The following is a 20,691-nucleotide window of genomic DNA, read 5'->3' on the forward strand; positions in this document are numbered from 1 at the left end:
TACTCTGACAAGCCTACAGGGTAAAACTGAATTATTGATAGGAGATATTTTTTAATACGCGTGCAGCATGATACCTTAAACAACCTGAGCTGAACAATATGCTTCAAGCAGTTGGGACCAGATTCAGCCTCAGTCCAGTGTAACTCAGACTGTATTGTGTTACCTCGATGTTTAGAGGTATCTGATTTGAAACAAGTGAAAAACATTGAGCAAGTCTCGAGCAGACTTCAGACTTAACCCTCTAAACTTGTTGATGGCCCCTTTTTTCTCTCCCTTGGAATGGTCTCAAATGTGACTTATTGGGGAAAATCTTGTCGCACCGATTTCTCATTGTGATTTCTTTTAGAAAAATATGAAAAACATATCAGACAATATAAAAACTAAAATGAGGCAGAGGTGAGATTCCCACTTTTGTCTCCTGAGCTGTAGAAGAGCAAACTTTGAGCATAAAACTTTCCCCTGGGAGTAAATTACACTTACTATGGATGTAGCTCAACTGAAATCAGTCATTATAGTGTCTCAAGCTGTGACCACAGTCGTGCACAACAATGGCCTGTGAACTCTGTCTTTGACAAGAAAGTTGATCCACATTCTTTATTCTAGATGATGCAACTGATTCAACGCATCAATCACACGATGATGACATCCCTCCTTCAGGGAACATGACGAAATAGAAATGGGTCAGAGAGATTTGCTCTGGCCATAGTTACTTTTAGACTAAAATCATTCAGCGAAACTCTCATGGAACATATAATTCAATGTGTTTTTTAGGATGTTTTGGGGTATTTCACTGTTATTGACAGTACAGTTCAAGTGTGGAATGGGGAGAGAGAAAGGGGAAGACACACAGCAAACGGGCCGGAACAGAACCGCACCCGCTGCAAGAGAACTCAAGCCTCTGTGTTAAATACGTTTTTGACATATATAAAAATAATAACCTTATTTATATAGCACTTATCTAAACAAGGTTACAAAGTGCTTCACAAAAAACTCACTGGCTACTGGCTTGTATGTCTGTCAGTACTATCACATGAGACATCATTACTTCCATGACTTTTTAAACTAAACACCTTTTGTCAAGGGCAACAGAGTTGAAAACTATCCCATTTAAGAAACTACATGAAATGTAATTGCAAACAAAATCTTTGGAGCACTACAGGTGTAACCTAAGGCTCCTGCTTTCATATACTCTTGGCTGCAGTCCGTAGAGGAGATGTAACAATCTGACTCGGAACCAGAAGAAATGCATTAATGTTCTTTTACTAATCAAAATGTAATTTAATCCTCAGCTCATTTCTAAAGATAACACCCAGAGAAAAGCACTGAACAGAGAAAGCCTTTGTGTTCACAGATTGTGACAGATTTTGAAATGTACTAAAAAAGAAGAAGACTTGTTATTATGCAGAGAAGAGCAGGGAGAGGCTTTTCACACGTGTCTTCACTTACTGTTGGTTTTGAGGCGTGCCGGCTCACTGTTGCGACTTCCTGCCTGGTTGATGGCCTTCACAAAGAAGATGTACCGGGTGCCGCTCTGCAAGCCGTGCACCGTGTAGTGGTTCTGCTTGATGTTTGGTACGATCATCCAGCTGTCGGCCGAGTTGTACAAACCTGGCAGACACACACACACACACACACACACACACACACACACACACACACATGAATAACCACGTTCCGTTGATGCTCTCGAGATAAGCAGAGCTCCAGTGTTTCCTGAGGAGAATTTTTTCAGCTTTGTTTAACACAGTGAAAACAATTCTCACCAGCCCGAGCAGCGTCTTATTTCCTTCTCTAAATCTGACGTGACTCATCACACAGTTAGAAGCACAGAGCCCCTACGATGCTGATGTTGTGCAACACTAATGTGTTCATACCCACAAGTCCCATCACCTCTTCATCAGGTTTATCATGGCATGCTCTCCAGATTGTGTGTTGACTAAGCTGAGCCCATTACCCATTAAGGACGAGGCACTTTTACTAAGTGCGTTTCTTTCGTGAGTGCCCGAGGGTGAAAGAGTATGATAGCCTTGAATGTTCATATGTATGGAAACTTGGGCAATACCGACGTCCTCCAGTTGGTGAGTGCTTTGATTCAAAGCCCCTTGCGGTGGAGGGTTAGTGACGGTTGGGTTCGCTCTGCAGTCACCTGCCTCTCAAACACTGTCTTTTCAGTCTCTCAGCTGCAGCCGACTGTGAAGGATGAGAAGGAAATCTCAGCTCAGGGCTGAGGAGAGGATTGTCAACAGTGAGGTGCTCCTTTGGCCTCAAGTCTTTATTGTTATTGTGAAATAACATGGATGAATTTATGTGGTTTCACCTTAACTCACCCCTGTTACTATGTTAGATTTTCTTCTTTTTGTAAGATGAAATGTAGTTCCCCTGATTTTAAAGCAACTTCGAATACAAGATGAGAAGTTTGTATTAAGGTTGAGTTGTTGCGATTGAAAAAATATAACAGTAAGCTATACGGTTTGGTATCAGTTGAAAGTATACTTAACTCAAATATAAAAATATAAATAAGTGCAAAACTGTTAACAAATTTGCATATCATAATATCCTAAATAAGGCCTAATAACTGTTTCAGTGCTTAATACAAAATGCTCCAGCGTCAGGGCCGTGGACACCCACATCCTTCTGCTTTCAAATATGTGTCGCCGGCTGCTTCATTTTTTCGAGTTTGTTGTGTTCTTCACTTTACACTGAATCGCTTTCCCACATTATCTGTCCGTCACGATGTCAGAATCCTTTCCTGTGAAATACAGCCACACTAAATGACCATGTAGCTTCAGGTCGACTTGAGTTGGCTGTGTTTTGCAGAGATCTATACAGGAGAGTTGATGAGAACTGGTAAATATGTCTTAGCTTGTTATATCTTGACCTTTGGCAACAACAGGATGTGCCAACAGGAACAAATGTTTTATGAACAAACATTTGCGAGGCGGTGCTAAAAAGAGCCACTGTCCACCAGGCTTAAATACATTTTCTTTCACCCACCTGAACAAATTCCCAGTGCAATCCAGTGAACCCTTGCCAAGGCATCTTGTTAAGCAGCGCTACAGCCGAGGATAATGTTTGTAGAGTTTAAAACAGAATAACAATCCCTTCTTATAGTCTCATCGCACCCTCGCCAGTGCAGAACTGCAGGGAAATAAAAATCTTGAAAGAGAGAGAGCTCTCAGGGCCATGCCTGATGTCATGTCCCTTCTGGTGAGGATGCGCCGTGAATTATTGAGCAAGATGGTAACAGCATGCATAAGTAAAAGCCGAGAGTCTGCTTGTAAATATAAATACTTCACGGGACGCAAATAAGGCCTTTAAAAGTGAGGCGGCTTTAAGAATGAATGAGGGGAAGGGACTCTTAGAGTTAGAGTGAAGGCTGCGTCTTCACATATCTGCCGAGTTTTCCACGAGCTCTACGCAGACAAAGAAAACCGAGGAGAAGACTTATTTATTCCTTTAAGATGAGAGAGAAAGAAAAAGGGAGGGAGTTTAAAAGTGCTTTCTTTAAAACACATTTTAAAACGATGGCCAGCAGATTTACCAGAATTTTCATGCTGTTATATGTGATAAAGTGACATGGTTGCTCTACTGGGACAGCTGTCCCACGTTGTTAAGGAAATTATGCCTCCCACCTGTCGTTTTAGGCGCATCCAGTTAAAATCAGGGAGGTTACGATGTTCGGTGGGCTTTTAAAAAAGACGATACAACAAAAGACGAGGCAGGAGGACTTTGCGCTGTTCCATTTTAAAGCCTTTTGATCTCCATAGCACCTCTGCGTTTCTGCTGAACTGAATTAGGTCAGCACACAGCAGTGCTCTATCACTACTTCTGCAACTGAAAAGGGGATTTCTGATGCCAGCAGTGCTGCTTTACAGACCGCTGTGACTTCAAAGTGTGCTGGAGGAGTGCCACTGGAAGAAATGTGCGAAACAAGAGAGGAAACACGTCAGCTGATGTCTTGTATCCAGACATCAAGTGCGTGTTTGTGCGTGCACAGTGTGTGTGTGTGTGTTTGTGTCTGCGTGCGTCAGATGAGACGGGAGCAGAAATACAAAGTATCCTGGGATTGGATGAGGGTTTGTCTTTGATGATGCAATATGGAGTTAATGGTGACAGTGTGCGTTTGTGTGCACGCGTGTCTAAATGAGTATGTGTTGCATGTGTGTGCATGTGCTCCTCTTTAAATCTCTTAAGGAGGAACATTATGTTTCTGCAACGAGTTCAAACTTTCAGTACTCATCACTCGATCAAACATCGCTTCAAGTTTGATCCTGCTGATAATGTGACAGACGCCCTGTTGAGATACAGAGTGAATGACGTTTAACCAAACACTGGGCCTTCCTCATACCCACTGTGATACCTGTGATAATCATGTTATTACTACGCCACAGGCTACTGCTTATTAATACACATAAAAGAGGGATTGTCTGGTCTAACTACTAGATATGTAACACTGCCTGTGTCTTGAATCTCGGACAGAAAATGCAGCCGGAGCTGAACTCTAATTACAATCCTGTTTGAATGTTGTTAATTATATCAAAGGTCGGTTAGCTTAGCTTAGCATACCGTCCGGAAACAGCTGCTGCTGTACATAAGTAAAGAATATCCACCTATCAGCCCTTGTAAAGCTCAACAATAACATATATTATATCTTGTTTGGTCAAATAAGTGCATTTTCCAAAATATGTAACTATTAATGCAGTCATATGATGAACATTAAAGTGGACAAGCATTGCTAAAAAGTTAAAGTTGCTCTTGGTCAAATCGGAGTCAGCAAAAAGGTGGCACGTCATTTACGACCTTCATTACCGCTTAGCGTTGCATTATTGATGAACACATTAGGATGTAGCATTTAATTATCAAGGCTATATACAAATAGTGTTTCCATCAGCATTACCGCTGACATAAAGCACAATTTTAAGAGCGTGTAAATCAAAACTGAAGGCCGAGGTAGAAATCACCTGCTGTTTCCTCTCTAGATCAATTAATCAACAATTACACTCAGCTACTCTGTTTCAATTTCCCTCTTGTTCTCGCTGTGCAGGGATCGAGATCTTACAATACAAGACGACGCACTACAATGTGTGTGTGATGTAGAGGATAGAAGGTTAACCATAAATCACATGTGAATACAAACTGTAAAATAAGTGGCAGCCGGGGCACAACCAAAGACACCTGCAGCTTGCAGAGGGCCACAGGTAACAGCTACACAATAACAGTGCAGACATCTTTACTATAAGTTGTATTTGGCTTTCCTGACACTGCTCACATTCCTCTGTGGTATTTGGTTTACTTGCTGGTTCTATTTTCTGCCGCTGTGCTTGGATGCTCCTGCAGGGGTAGGGTTCACCAGACCCCGCAACCCCCATTCCCCTCCTCATGGGAGGGCCGAGGCTGAGGATGAGAGAGGCAGACGGAGCCGGGATTGCGCTCAAGTGGGAGCGTTTAGCCACTTGGAAAGTTTTTAGAGGAATGCAATGGTAAAAACTCAAGTGGTGCTGCAAGCTAAATGGGTTCTCTCTTTGTCAGTTTCTCCTGTGAGTCTCCGAGGACTCTGTGGCAGCATGCGGCTGAATTTCTGAGTCGCTCGGTCTCACAGCTGAAATGTATCCTGATGTTTCAAATGGCTGGGGCACTTGAGTTGCATGGTTAGATGGGGAAATGTCAGGCTATACAGAGAGGAAGAGAGGAGATGAGGAAAAGGATCAAAGAGGGGGGGGGGGGGGGGGGGGGGGGGGGGGGGGGAGCGGAGGTGTGTGTGCGTGTGCGTGTCCGATTCTGTACATTAATCCTGTCCTCCTTATGTCAGTAAGTGGTATTTTTCACCTCCCCTGTGTAACTATTATCCACTCAGATTTTCGACTACCTTCCTCCAAAGTGCTCCCTTACCCTTCATTTATATATAAACATCCAGCTATAATTGGCAAATGTTAATGTGTAAATCCTGTTCAGGAATATTAGAACTTTGAATACGGATACAATTTACAAGGTTTTCAGTAAGAAAGACCATTGACAACTGAAATCCTAACTCTGTATTTGTTTAGCAGTCGCTCTGTCTACCACTTTGTCAACCAATTATGCTAAAACAAACATGACTCATTCCGGTATAATATACTGTAAATAATATGTGAAAGACTTGTATTTATTTTACTTGTGATTAAAACAGTTTGACAAAAAACCTTCTATGTGAAAGACTTGTATTTATTTACTTGGTGTGATTAAAAACAGTTTGACAAAAAACCTTCAGTTCCGGGAATAACTGCTGGTGACCCCAGTGGTGGGTTTGACTGTAATAACAGAATTTATTGGACCAGACTACATAAGCGATATTGCCACATGGTCGTGACACTGTAACTAAATCTTCAACAAAAACGAAGGACTTGCTCCAAAACATATCGTGCAGCTGTACTAGATATAAATCTGTAATGGCTTCTTAGAGAAAAAATATGATGTATAGGAAACTACATATGAACAATTTTGACAGACTTTTATCTGGTAGAAGTTCCAGAAGCGCTCGCAAAATATCCATGATATGATGTTTTTTCAACTGTGACACAAACATTAAAAAACTTTTGTATAGAAATGGAAGAGGTTGGAACAGTATATACATACAATCTCTTGTGTCTGCAGAGTTTTCACATTACACTCAATAGTGAATCTATTAAAGCATATCCTCCTGATAAGTGTATGTTATATTTTTAACAAGTTGTCTTGTAATTCAGCTACATCGCTGTAAATCAAAGTACGAGCGAAGAGGACAGACTAAAGCTGGACAGAAAATCTAGTTTATGGAATAGTTTGATTAAAAATTGGAGTATTGGGGTGCTCCAATGTATTTCTCTTTATAATGGGGAAGAGGTCAGCGAGTGTTCTTCTTTTGAGTTTGTGTACGTGTGTGTAAGTGTGAACTGACCTAAATGTCCTTCATACTATATTTGCTATATTTAATAATGTTTGTTCTGATAATTATTATCTGATCATTTATCATCTACAGTACAGATCTCATTTTCTGTATTATCATACCTGTGTGTGTGTGTGTGTGTGTGTGTGTGTGTGTGAGACTCACTGATGAAATTAGTCTGGCCGGTGTAGATGGTGTACTGCAGCTCGTAGGAGGTGACGCTGAACTCGTCCTCTGACGTCCAGTGAACAGTGATGGTGTCATGGGAGGCGGTGCACAGCTCGTCTCTTATGGACGGCGGGGTTGGAGCTAAACATGGAGGAAACGACAACACAAGTCATAGTGAGAACATAGGCTGTATATTGTCATAATTAAAATATTTGATTGAATATAGAAGGGAGACAAGTTATTTTCCAACGTATCAAAGTTTTCTCATGTTGCCAGCAGCATCATACAGACTGAACTCGTACCTGTTAGATAATCTAGTCCTTCTAAAATCTTCTTCTCTCTGGAAAAATCCAGGGCAAAGTTGTCAAATGCCTCGTTCAGGTTGACGTCAGGGATGAGAACCTGGGAGGAAGCCGTCGCCATGGCAACCCTTTGGTAGAAGTGGTAAGGATGAGGGGTAAGGGAGAAAAGTGTCACAAGAAGAGAGGTGGAGAGGTGAGGGAGAAAAGGAGGGGCAGGAGGTGGCATGAGGAGACAAGGGGAAAACAGGGAGGAGAGAAATGAAAGAAAAGAGGGGACAAGAGAGGAGAGAGAATTACATCAGAATTAGTGACACACAGAAAGACAATTTCAAAGATTAGAAAATAAAAGATGAAGTGTCTGCATCCTGTCCCAAATTCCTACCTGGGTGTTTGTCTGTACACACATTGACACACTGACGCAGTCTTTTACAGCTTTGTGGAAACTTGTGCCGACTTGTGCTTTGAGCATCAGTGTGTGTGTGAACCACAGTGGCTGCAGGGTTACTGAGCAGTGCCCATACACAGAGCTATGCTAGTCCTCGAGACTTTCATTCCTCATTAAGGAGAAACCTGTGAGTCAATAACACGCCCAGGTAGGTGCTAGACAAAAACAAAAGCTAAGTCCGGGACAAAGTGAAGATGCTCCACCAGATACGTATTCTGCAGACAGAAGTCGAAACCTGCAGGAGCTGAGGAAGGGATGAGGGAAACTGCAGTGCTGCAGAACTGGCCTCTTAAATGATGGATGATTTTCAACAGAGGCCTGACACTGAGGATTAATACAATGTTGATTTCACTAGTCACCCTATTCTAAGATTGAATTTCCTAGAAAAAAAAAGGTTATTACACAAACCTCATTGTTGGCATTTGATTAAAAAAACAACAACCAATCTGTGTAGTAAAATATATTAAAGAAAAGTTTTATTTTGTGGCTGGAAACAAGATTACACGACTGATTATAGAGGAGGAAAAGAGTGAAAAACGAACTCTCCTCCTAACTGCACTTGAAATAAATGAAATCAGATTCATTCAATGGAATCAGGAGGTAGGCAGGCAGGTTCTCAGTGCATGTCAGACTTTTAATAAAAAGACGGAGGAATGCAATAATGAAGAAAGCCCCAGAGCACAGGAAGGAGGAAGGAGCTCTTGTCTGTGAGAGCATTTGTTTATGTTTTGGTTCTTCTTTTATGGGCAAAGATTTGGTCTTATTTGTGAACAGATCAACAATCTGTGCAAATATGTAATTAATAAATAAAACAACAAAAAAGACTGACTAAAACAACGTGCAAATATAAAAGGGATCTGCAAATAAACATTATACAAATAAAAAATATCTGTGTATACATTCAATTAATATAATTCAAGTAAATGAAAAGCTTTCGTGCATATTTTTCTAAACTAAGACAAAAACCAGCAGGGTGTTTGATACTAGGGCTGTTGGTGTTGTAATTGTAATTTCATTGTTAATAAGTTTAAAACAAACATGTGTTGCTGTGGTGACAGTAAACACTCATGTTAATGCTGGGGTAACAGACGCAGTTCATTTCATCACTTCATTACTTGTTCTACCTCACCTTTGTGTGTGTGTGTGTGTGTGTGTGTGTGTGTGTGTGTGTGTGTGTGTGTGTGTGTGTGTGTGTGTGTGTGTGTGTGTGTGTGTGTGTGTGTGTGCGTGCGTGCGTGCACACAACATCACTCACCTTTCGGCTACATTTCTGGCGGTCTGGAGGAAGCGGGCGTGGTCGTTCTCCTTCAGGCTCTGCTCGGCTTGTGTGATGAGGGCACTGGATCGCTCCAGACACTGGCGACAGTTTGCGATCTGTTGAGCCAACTTACGCAGTTTCATCACCTGAGAGACAAACAAGTACAGTGCATGTTGAGACAATACTGATTTACGTCCATTCGCTCAATCTGAGGCCTTAGAAGGGAGAGCGTCCACACGCCACCATACATGAAAACTCAGACAGCTCTTTGTTGCTATTGATCTTTTATGTTCATCTCCTGTGGCTGAAAATAACTATCTATTTGCTCAGGGCGACTCCCATTCACTTCACTTCGCACAATGCAAGGGTGTGCCTCAGAGATTCTTAAACCCCAAACGGAAAATGAATTTACATCACAAAATAGACTGATTCCAGTGTGAGTTATTCATCATTTTGACAGTTTCTAATGCACAAATATGTGCAATACTTCCAGGAAACAAAGAAATAAAGAGTTGCTGCCAAATCACTATGCAGAGTCAGCAACTTTCCCGCCCATACGCCAAGATGATTCCAAGGTGAAACCAACAAGTTGTGATGTTGCAAACTATCAATAGCTGCAGTTTAATCAGTGTCATAGAACAACAACATTAATATACCCTGTAGCACAAGCAGTAAGCAGATAACAATATTACCACTGATGTGTGGAGTTGATGAAAGGAGGGAAAATAGTACAATATGTTCCTTTATATTCCACTGAGCTAAAAATTGAACACGTCACCCCATGAAGGCTCATTTCTGCTCTACTTTAGGGAGGTCCACAGAAATGGATGGGGCCTTTGGTTGGTATTTGTGCACGTCTTTAAACAAAACTAAAGAAATGGAGCAGTCTCACAGTCGCCATGTTTGTTGTCAGAAGCTCTCTCCTCTGCACCGCCCTCTAGTGGATGCATTGCATAACCGTTATGCCAACGTAATGGTCGCATTGGAAGTATGTGATGGTTACATCGTCTGATTCTTTTCATACAAGCAGCATAAATGGGCCTTGATGTGTATCTCACAAATGTAAAAGCTCTTTGTGTCTGATGGCTGTGAGACACATAATAAACCCTCTAGATTTCCTGTAGCAGCACACACACACACACACACACACACACACACACACACACACACACACACACACACACACACACACACACACACACACACACACACACACACACACACACACACACACACACACACACAAAGACACTGTGACATGCACAGACACAGACAGGAAGAGACGGAGACAGGAAGACACAAAGAATGCAGCAGAGAGGACAAAGTGCTGGTTATGGGGTCAGAGTTGAAGCAGCCACATTCGCTCACTGACCTCATGACCGTGTTGCACAATAGAGGAGCAGAGGTGAATTACATAATTGTTATCTGATATAACAGCAGCAAGAACGAGATGTACGGAGAGTTATTCATGTTCTGAACTCGTATGTGTCTGTGATTTTCTATGTGGGTTAAAAAATGCTGATATAAGGTTTGCATATAAACACTTAAACTCCATGAACCTGGTGTGCGGGTTTCAAATGTATCAGCGCAGATAAGTGCAGGAATAAAATACCCTGAAGTCAAAGCAAGGAGAAGAGGATGTCCTTATTAACCTGATTCATCTTCATTGCAAACAACCATGCTGTGCACATCAAGAGGCAGGTCAGTCAGTCAGGTCAGCGATCAGACTCGTTACACACAAACACACACACAGGGTTTTGTAATTCACTCTATTTTGTCAACTGTAATATCATTTCCAACAGAGCAGAAGGAAGCCACGCTAGGCCAATTTGACATTAAAGTAATCCATTTATCTTCATTACTGCTCATATCCTGATCCCCAGATGAACTTTTGTGAAATGAAACTCTCCACAGGACGTAAAGCAGGCTGTCTGCGAGCCCCGACTCACAACAAAAGGCATAATACCATAAATACCAGCTTGTTTTATTGAGTGCATCTCTTCAATGGTGATAAAATTAAACCTTAGTGAACTTTTCAAAAGGCAAACAGTAAAGTTGGTTCATCGTCTGAGAACAGCAAACTTCCAGAGCGCTCAGATCTCTAAACCCCAAATAAAACTTAAAAAGACGCAGAATGATGCCGACAATTACCAGTGCCCTTAAAGGATTAGTCATTTATGTTTTCAGCTATTGTACTTTTGCTCGCAGCGCTTGAATTATGCAAAAAAAAGAAGAAAAAAAAAAACCATCGCAAGAGGCTTGACATCAAAAGCTCTAAACGAATCATAACAGTATCTAATGTGCACTTTCTGCTGCTCTTGCTCAGAAGCCTCCACTACACACTGGCGACTTAATGGTGTTTTCAACTGATGTCTTAGCTGCTCTTAATCGGAGTCTTTTGTTGTCCCTATGAATGACGAGCACGTTGCTGACCGCACAGAGGAGAAGCCAGACAGGTTTAATGGATGGGTTATTATTTGGCAACGCATCCAGCAAACAACAATTTTACAGACTCTTAGAATAATGGACACGGTCTGTGTGTGTGTCTCAGGTTGTTGTCTCTGCATCTTTTAAAGCTTAAAGATTTAATCAAACTTTAATATTGAAGTGCCGGACCATCAGTATTACAGTTTGTTTTTCTGTTTTCTATGAGGTAATGAAATTTGGCTGAAGCCTGTTTTCTTATAGGCTGCATTACTTTTAACTTTGTCAAGTAAAACTGCAAACTTAACCCCAAGAGTTACTAAATGACAACATAAAGGAATTATAATATATTATTTGTCGGCATGCAGTACACTTTGAGCACAAAGAGGTTTTGCAAGCATATCAGTTTTTTGCATATTACAGACTGAAACCTGAAAATAAACGAGAAGTGAAAACAGTTCACAGAGTCCCTCAATGTCTTTAGTGCAGAAATGAACCCTTGGAGAAAATCTGTCAGCGATGCAAAAGTTACAGCCGTCACAGATGAGAGCGAGCGAGGAATCAACTTGATACATCAGTCTGCTGCTAATGGCTACGCTCAATGAGAAAGTGACCTGCCTACCGACATCTGGCTGGAGAGGAAGTTGCCAAATTATGTTTTGCAGTTCAAATCCATCCAAAGTTTTAGCAATGGTATTTCCTATGGCACAAAGTGCAACCATTCACAAAAATGTGAAGGATTACTTTAAGAGGTAGCTCATAGCCTACTTAATCATGGAGAACATTAGCTTCCATCTTACACTTCTGTGTCACTGCATAAAATGTGGGAAAAAAAACGTGTGTCTTGACAGTGGTTCGAAATTATGTTCAAATACAAGGATTTTGCTGCACCCAGTCCCTCCAGAAAGAAAGGGAAACATGCCTATTTTTCTAAATTATGAATTCGCATGTATTTTCCTTAGCTTAAATAACTTTTCATTGTCATAGTTAGCTAAATGTACAATAGAAATCACCCACTCATTCACTCCTCCCTACTCACTAGACAGGGACCTCTATATAGTGAGCTCATCAGCAAAAGAAAAAAAACGCTTTAAGACACTAATAGACATTTTCTCTGCGCCGGTAATTACGTCATTGTTGCAGGATTATCACGTACAACAACAGCAATGTCCGCTAGTGGAAAAATGTCATAATTGCAGTTTGCGCTGTGATGAGCTGCTACACCATCGTCGTACAGTAAAACAGACCATTTTGAAATCAGTCTGTGAAACAGTCGGCAAATATAAACCTGCCGTGTGTCTTTATCCTCTCAACAATTCAGACATTTTTGATAAGAATAAGGAGGAGTAGGATCACCAGAAAGAGATGGCTGAGACATGCTGCTCTGTCTCCTCTCTTCTCCAAACCATTTTACTTCCTTTCAACACCCCGGGCGCAATGCATGATGGTACATATTGCTTGGATAGTGACAATCGGTTGTGCACTACCTTTCACGATGCACTGTGAGATATAATGAATCCACTGTATAGTGTATAAAAAATGTCACTTAACATTCGGGCAGCCCTAACAATTGCTAATTCCCTAAATTAGTGGACTATATAGTGATTAGTGAGGGATATCAGACACAGTTTATGTCTAGTTTATTTACTTACTTACTTACAGCCTAATGATTTGTATCTCCAGCCGTTTGCCCTGACCTCCACCTCTAAACGATTTTCCTACGTAGTGCTAAACAAATTTTGGCATTGCCTCTAAGATACAGCTGTCATTAAGCACACAGCCACAAGGGGTCCTTCCCTCATCAGTAAATGTAATTAGAGGTTGTTTGCCAAATGCCTAATTTGCATTTTCCACCTCTACCAGCAAAATGAAAGTAAGAAAAAAAAAATCACATAATGGATTGTCAGAGACAACTCTGTTTTGAAAATATCTTAAGACCTGAAAAAGGGGATTTGAGTCGTTAATCCTCAAGGCTCTGAAGGAGCAGTTGAAATAATGTTGAAGATGAGAATGAACAACAGAGAGAGGGAAAGAGGACAGGCAGTCATATGATTTAAAAAAAATTAAAATGAACACCTGCACACAGCAGGCCTTGGGAATACTGTGTGTTTTGTTTGGGCAGGGAGAGATTAGGCATGACTGCTGGGTCTCCTTAGAGAGAGACTAAGCTTGTTAAGAGGAGGTGAGACAGAGAACAGGAGCACCTTGCACAGGTCTGCTCGCCATGATCACGTCGGCATAATCCTGTTTTTCTGTTGCAGAGTCACTTCTGAACACTCTCCATGCCGACACTGTCCTCGGCAGCAAAAACAACAGCATTAGTAGTTTGCTTAAATACTCAAAATGACCTGCCCTCTCCTCTTGTCTCCTCCTCTCCTCTCCTCTCATTTCACCTCCTTCTCCTCTCCTCTCCCGTCCTCTCCTCTCCTTCACATTCAGCAGAGAGATTACTTGAATAACTCAAAGTGCATTTGATTCATCTTCCTTGACCCTTAAACAGCCTTCATCCTGCTCTTAAATATTAACACATCATCTGCACACTGACATCAATCAAACCCTCCTCTGCTGGTTTATGTGTTTTTGCAAACTCTCACCTCTATCTGCTGCATTCTCACTCTCCTCGACAGCCTTTTACACACCCAGACTCTCAGGAGAACAAGCCTTGCTCTTTTTTCTGCAGTCACTGCGGACACACAGTGACACACTTCCTCCCTCCGTCTCTCACACTCACGCACACGCACACACACACACACACACACACACACACACACACACATCAACACACACATACTCAAGTCCTTGCGCTCAGTGTTTGGAAATCTTTCATCTCTCCACAAAGCTCTTCTGCTGCCTCAGAGCATCCTCCACAATCGCTTAAAACCTCACCTCTGGGAGGGTGAGATTTAGAGTTTGCCTGTCCTGAAACCATGGGCACTCAAGGGGGACAAACCAGCCATTTCCACATCGGAGGGAACGTGCACACGTACACACCCACACACACACACATAACAGTGAGTAGTGGAAACTCTTTGAAACAGCAGCACAATGTTCAGAACAGTTTTTGCTGCTGCCTCAAATTCTTTCCCCACACTTTTAGGTTGGTTGGCTGCATGTGGGAGACACTGCTCTCTCTCTCTCTCTCTCTCTCTCTCTTTCTCCTCACTTGTCCCAAAGCGTCCATGGGGGGTGCGTTTGGATAAACAACCAAAAAAACACTGAGACGCCTGAACAAATATATTCTTTCCACAGCAATGAAAACCCTCTACCTCTTTACCAGTAGACAGCGACCAAGAGCTTCCTGAAGATGTATTTGGCAGTTTGGCTGCTTTAAATGGCAGCAAGACATAACTGCTCGAACTCATGAATTATTAATGAACCACTGGGGTGTGAATGCAATAAAGTCCACATCTCTGTTATAAACCTAAAACTGCATTAATCAGTGCGGTTTATACGGACAATAAATCAAATGGTTATGTGTGCTGTCAAATTGGCCTGTAAAACCCACAGACAGTTATCCTTCAACTCTGTGTCTTTATGGAGCCATTTAGCCACTCGGCTCATTGTTTTGGGAACACACGGAAAACGCGATTCTCTCTGAACGCTCCCGTCAACACTGTTTCCTGCAACAGGCGGGATTGTTTCCTGCAAACTAACTGTACGGGTTGGTGGTTGTTTGCCTCCCCCAACCAGTCAAGTTGCAGTTTACATTCACGTCTCTCCAGACTCATATAATATAATGCAAGTAGTCAACACTTTGAAGGAATTTTTTTAATTGTATTAAGTGTATGTTGTAAAAATTAGATTTGGATTCTTGAGTAAATATGTTTTGTGACATCACAGAGACCTATGACCACCAGATTCTAATCAGTTCATCCGTGAGTCAAAGTGGATTTTGGTGCCACATGTATTGAAGTTCCCTCCAGGCATTCGCGTTCCTAATATATTGTGTTCATAAGAATTGGACAGACATGAGGTGTCCAAATGTTTGTTCCAAATCTGAAGAAATTCCCTCGAGGAATTCCTGCGATACGGGGCGGACGGACGGGCAACCCGAAAACACCAAGCCTCTGGCCACAGCGGTGCTGAGGCATAAAATCTCTAAAGAACAAACTGTATGGTAATTGCTCAGAGCCAAACAGCCGACATGGAAAGATAACAACTAGTTGGTAAGGGAAGTTAAACACGTAGAAAGCTAATAAAGTAGATAATCTTCTCAGAGGGTGGCAAAATATGAATGTTCTTTTTTTCAAACCAATTTAAATAATGTTGTAGTCAAATCTCTCTCTCTCTCTCTCTCTCGCTGGACCTGAGACTGATGGAGCAGAAAGGCGACAGGGGAAAAACCTTACCTTTGACTCTTTGATCTTCACAGCGATGACCTGTTTTCTCTGGCGAATGATCTCCACCAGCTCGTCACACTCCTCCACCAGTTTGGCTTCATGCATGGCTGTGTTCACCTGAAGAGAGAAGCAGATACACAAGAATGAATTCAAAAACCCTCAGAGACTCACTTGCCAAAAACACGCTGCTTCGCATCGGAGGAAAAGTGTCTCACAGCTCATAAAAATGGGTTCATTGCTGCAGGATTTAAAGCCACTGCTTGTGCTTATACAGGAGAGCTCATAATACACTGAGATCATGCTGACATTATGAAATCACAAACATAAATATTTCACTCAAATAGATGGAGGATTGCTGGAGTTTCCAGTATGTAAAAACTGGCGTGCGTCGAGATTCAATTATTCACAGTGTTTGCTTCCAATGTGATAATTTGATAGATTCTGTGATTACTTCTCAGGCCAACACTAAATGAACAGCCAACTCCAAAGTTGTGTGGGTGGGTGGATGTCACTAAAATATTAACCCTGTTTGTTAAACTGCGCTGCTGAACCGTTAGTAACAGGTCTGCCAACTGGAAAATATAAGTATAATTACACCAGAGGCCACCACAGCACCTCGGGCAGTGCTTCAACATAAAGAAGAGCACAAGCACTGCTACTAAATCACTGCTGAGTTTATGAACAGAACAGAAAACTAGGATTTTTTTAATGAAGGGACATTTGAAATATCAGACTGGTGGTTTACAGCTGAGTTGGCTGTGAGAACTGATTCACTACCGCATTCAATGTAAAGGTGTTTACATGCAAACGTGGATTAAAAACTGCATCACTGCTCTGTATTAAGCAAAAACCTTACTAGTATGTTACATAGAAAGAAACAGAATTAAAACATCTGTTTGTAGTTTTATTTTAATAGTCTACAGTACTGCAGATATATTGCAGATTTTTTTAACTGATATTTTCCCCTAAAGTTAAAAAAAAACAAAAAAATGACTGGGCTCACACAAGCATGCCGGGCCAGTAGGTGGCGATAAAGTCGACATAAATGATCTGTCAACCCAAAGTGCTGAAGCATGAAAGTAAACTGTGGTGTCACTGTTTCAAAAATTCCCTTTTTACATAGATACACATAAACCAAAGTTTAAAAAAAAAAGCTGCACTTTTGCCATTTGTAAAACTCTTGACGTAAAATTTTGTTTGTGTGTGGTTGAGACCAAACGCAGAGGAAAAAGTTTATTTTGCAAAGTATCTGCATTAATGTTAGAATTTATTGGGCTGTGGTGATTTAACTTTTGTGGGGATTTAATGAGGTCATGTAATATCTTTAAAATATTCCAGTATAATTATGGCAATGTCTCCATATGTATTCTAATAATAGAAAAAGATTGAGAATATACATCTATAGGGTGACTCATCTCATTTTGATTAGTTCCTCATACATACATTTTACAGAGTTGTGCTGCAGTCTATTCAAACACTCACCCCAAGTTCCACTCATCACTCTGCAAAGCTCATTACAACACGGCCATCCACTTAAGCCTCATTATTCACACGCGCACACACACACGCGCACACACACATACACACACACAATTAATTCTGCAAAGAGCCATCTTATGACTGCAAGTTAGTAATTAAGCAGGATAAATGCAGACGTCCAGGATCACTGTGAATTACAGTTGAGCTCTCCTCCTCTCTCACCTCACACTAAACATCATCCACCTCCTTATCTGCCAGCTCCTGATGATATCATCTCCTCCCCGCCACACAACAACCGTCACCTACTGCGCTGCACGTCCGTCTGTTCATCAGACACCTCTGCAGGCGCACTGGAATCACAGTGCCAACCCCACGTTAAAATGTAGGTCTATTACTGGTGAAGAACAACTGCAGCAAGATTGAAAACGTTCAAGGTTCAGGACTGTGCAGCTGCCACTGCTATGAAAATGGGTGTGAAAATCAGTGAAAGCCCAATCTGAGTAGGACTGAAGGGGAAAAAAATGTAATTTAAGATTGACAAAAAGTCGAAGAATAAAAGGACAAAAACACTGATCAGGGTTATCTTTTCATTTTGGGATTACTGCAAACAAATGTGCATTAAGATCCATCATATCTCATTCATTTACCCTGATCAATATCTATTCTTACTGAACAATACTCATTTTACACTGGCAAACAAAAAGAAAATAAACAATCCCAGCCACATGTTGTCGTCAGCAGTTATGATTATGCTCGATTAGTCAAGATCATTATGATCAAAATGCAGATAACTGAGCAGAACTGGACAGCAGCATCATTAGTAGGAGATTTCTTCATTTCAGAAGGATTTTCACCCAACTTGGTGGGAATGTTGCTTGGGAACATGTCTCCAGATAATTAACATTTGGAGCTGATTGGTCAGGGGTGGGGGTGTGTAGCACAAAACCCCTGCAGTAGAGAACTGTATGCTTATTGGGCGAGTCTGTGCTGAAACCTTCCTGCCTGCCAAAGACAGAAAAATCGTTTTGCTTTAACGGCCAGTGACGCACGTGAGATTTCTACCGGTGCTGTTGATGGTCAATGTGACTGTGACTGATGGTCGGTGTATTTGTGTGGGAGAAGGGGGGGGGGGGGGGGGGGGGGCAAAGAGCGCTGTCCTCCAGTTCTTTGTGATATCCTCTGGATGTAATGATGGCAAAGAGGGGATGACAGAGTTGGCAGCTTATTAAAGTGGATGGTTTATTTGGTCCTTTTGGTTTTAAGGGGATGTCCTACCACCTCGTTCCTCTTTACAAATCCCCTACTGGGCACCAGTATATCCAAAGAAATGTGCATTTCTGTACATTCTGTACTGAGCATGTGCAGCATTATCCCAACACAGGATGAGTTCAGCGCTGGTGTTATCTTGGTGATGGTGTCACAATTAAATGTGTTCACCCATGTATTTATACAATGGAAATGAGTTCAAATGAAATATATTGTTACGCGGTCACATCTTCTCTGGCTTCAGGTGTCATCATGCACTCTATTTTGTGAACATTAACGATCTCTGTTGATCAACTGAACGGTGAGTTTGAGTTTTAATGAAGCTACAATACTCATTCAGTCTTGATTCTGCCGTGTGCATTTGTCATAGTAACACTCTCACAGCTGAAACTTCATAATAACAAATGGATCCTGACAAATTGCTGCTAAATTACCGGCTCGCACCGCCAGAGAAAATCCCTATTTATTTCTTTGACTTATTATAAAGTCGAGTTTTGTTAAAAAGAGTTGTACTACAAACCCATACAGATGTTTCTCCTATTACTACTGCAAATGTTTAAAATGATTTACAAGCTGTCCACAAGTCATCCTGTAGAGTTAAATTTGATGTAATGCTAAGTGCACTCAGGGTGGTGGGGGGGGGGGGTTATTCATCTAAATATTTCATTCAGTGTGTGCAATACATCAGCTCAAGCCAGTGCTAGAATGAGTAGATGACGAGTATATACATGTACAATATGTAATGATTTCTTACGGTGTGTAAAATCTTATAAAATTTAAGAATTTAGTGGAAAAGAACGAGTTTCAGTGATTAGAAAATGTCTGTAGTAGTTTATATGATCTATAGTCACACCAGGGCCGGGAGATGATTCATGGTTAGCGTCTCGTGACTTTTCATCTGTGTCATGATGATTTGATCATACAGTTTACACCAGAGGCGTGCCGCCGGGGCAAACAAGTCACGCAGTGCTTGACCTTTTGAAGCTAAAAATATTAATTAGAGGATATGAAGTAGAGGCGGTACATCTCCTCACATCTAATCTATTTTCAGCCTTATGCCCTATAAAGGATCTGATGTCAACTGCTAAAGTTCATTTTGTAATTTAGCACCCACTTGTGGCAGCAGCAGACTCTGGAAGCTAACAAGACTACCAGCAGATGCGACTCATCATTATTGTCAGTTTCCTGGGTGGGACCTTGTCTTATTGTCACTTCTGTCAGATGGTCTCTCTCTCACATATTAAAGTTCACCATCGCTATGACAACAGGTTGATAAGTTACAGTGTAATTCATTCATTTACTCACTTGAACTCACTTTTAACACATTGTATAATGGGAATATTTTTTATAACAATAGGACTATTAACAGAATCGTAGCTGCACTGAAGCTCAACTGGGGGATTTTATGAATTATCATGCAGACATTTTGCAGCAAACACTCATATTCGAGATATCCTGACTGTGATATGGAGCTCGGCCATATTGCCTCAGCCTTAGTCCCCCCAACCCCCCGATTTCAAATTGCGGACTTCTGGAGTAACAACTGCAGACAACAAGAACAGACAATTGGACGATTTAAAACTGAACAATGTGGCTCCCAAATTGAAGAACTTTTTGCAATGTGGCTCCCATTCCAAACTTAGCGAGGAGCGGTCCAGGTTCAGAACAGCTGTTAACCTCTCGATCGCAGCAAAACGCTCACATCTAATTTCAATTCGGTGTTCATTCTGCTCCCGTCAGCCTCGCATGCCTCCTTCTACTCTTTATTTTACCCCTATTCCTTCCATTCTGTCTGGCTGACCACTTACATTCCCCCCCACACCCCACACCGGTGTCTCAGACATGATGTCCTAAAAAAGACGCGAGGACTCAGTGTGACAGCTTTATCTGTGATGTTGTCCACAGATCCGGGGACATGTCCTGAAGATTTATGGCATCCGAGCGGCACCTAGCTCTAAAACAGGGGCAGAACGGCTTTATGGATGCAGCCGAGAACAGAGAAGATGCAACTGCGAGACATATATCATGGATGTTATGTGAAAAAGAGGTGATAATTGGAAACACTTCACTGGTCATAAAACCCAAGACTGGCCTTAAAAACTGATATT

General features: G+C 41.5%; 1 protein-coding gene across 7 annotated transcripts in view; it reads right to left on the reverse strand.

Annotated features, from left to right (window-relative positions):
• Positions 1-20,691, reverse strand: part of mid2 (midline 2) — a 151,308-nt gene that overhangs the window by 21,778 nt on the left and 108,839 nt on the right. For all 7 annotated transcript variants that reach the window (XM_034597949.1, XM_034597945.1, XM_034597946.1 and 4 more), the window contains 5 exons: positions 15,848-15,955; positions 9,072-9,220; positions 7,372-7,499; positions 7,067-7,210; positions 1,447-1,608 (listed from right to left, as the gene is read on the reverse strand). In XM_034597949.1, coding sequence (XP_034453840.1) covers positions 1,447-1,608; positions 7,067-7,210; positions 7,372-7,499; positions 9,072-9,220; positions 15,848-15,955 — 691 coding nt within the window. The remainder of the gene's footprint in view (positions 1-1,446; positions 1,609-7,066; positions 7,211-7,371; positions 7,500-9,071; positions 9,221-15,847; positions 15,956-20,691) is intronic.

Source organism: Hippoglossus hippoglossus, chromosome 10, assembly GCF_009819705.1.
Source record: "Hippoglossus hippoglossus isolate fHipHip1 chromosome 10, fHipHip1.pri, whole genome shotgun sequence".
Lineage (NCBI taxonomy): Eukaryota > Metazoa > Chordata > Actinopteri > Pleuronectiformes > Pleuronectidae > Hippoglossus > Hippoglossus hippoglossus.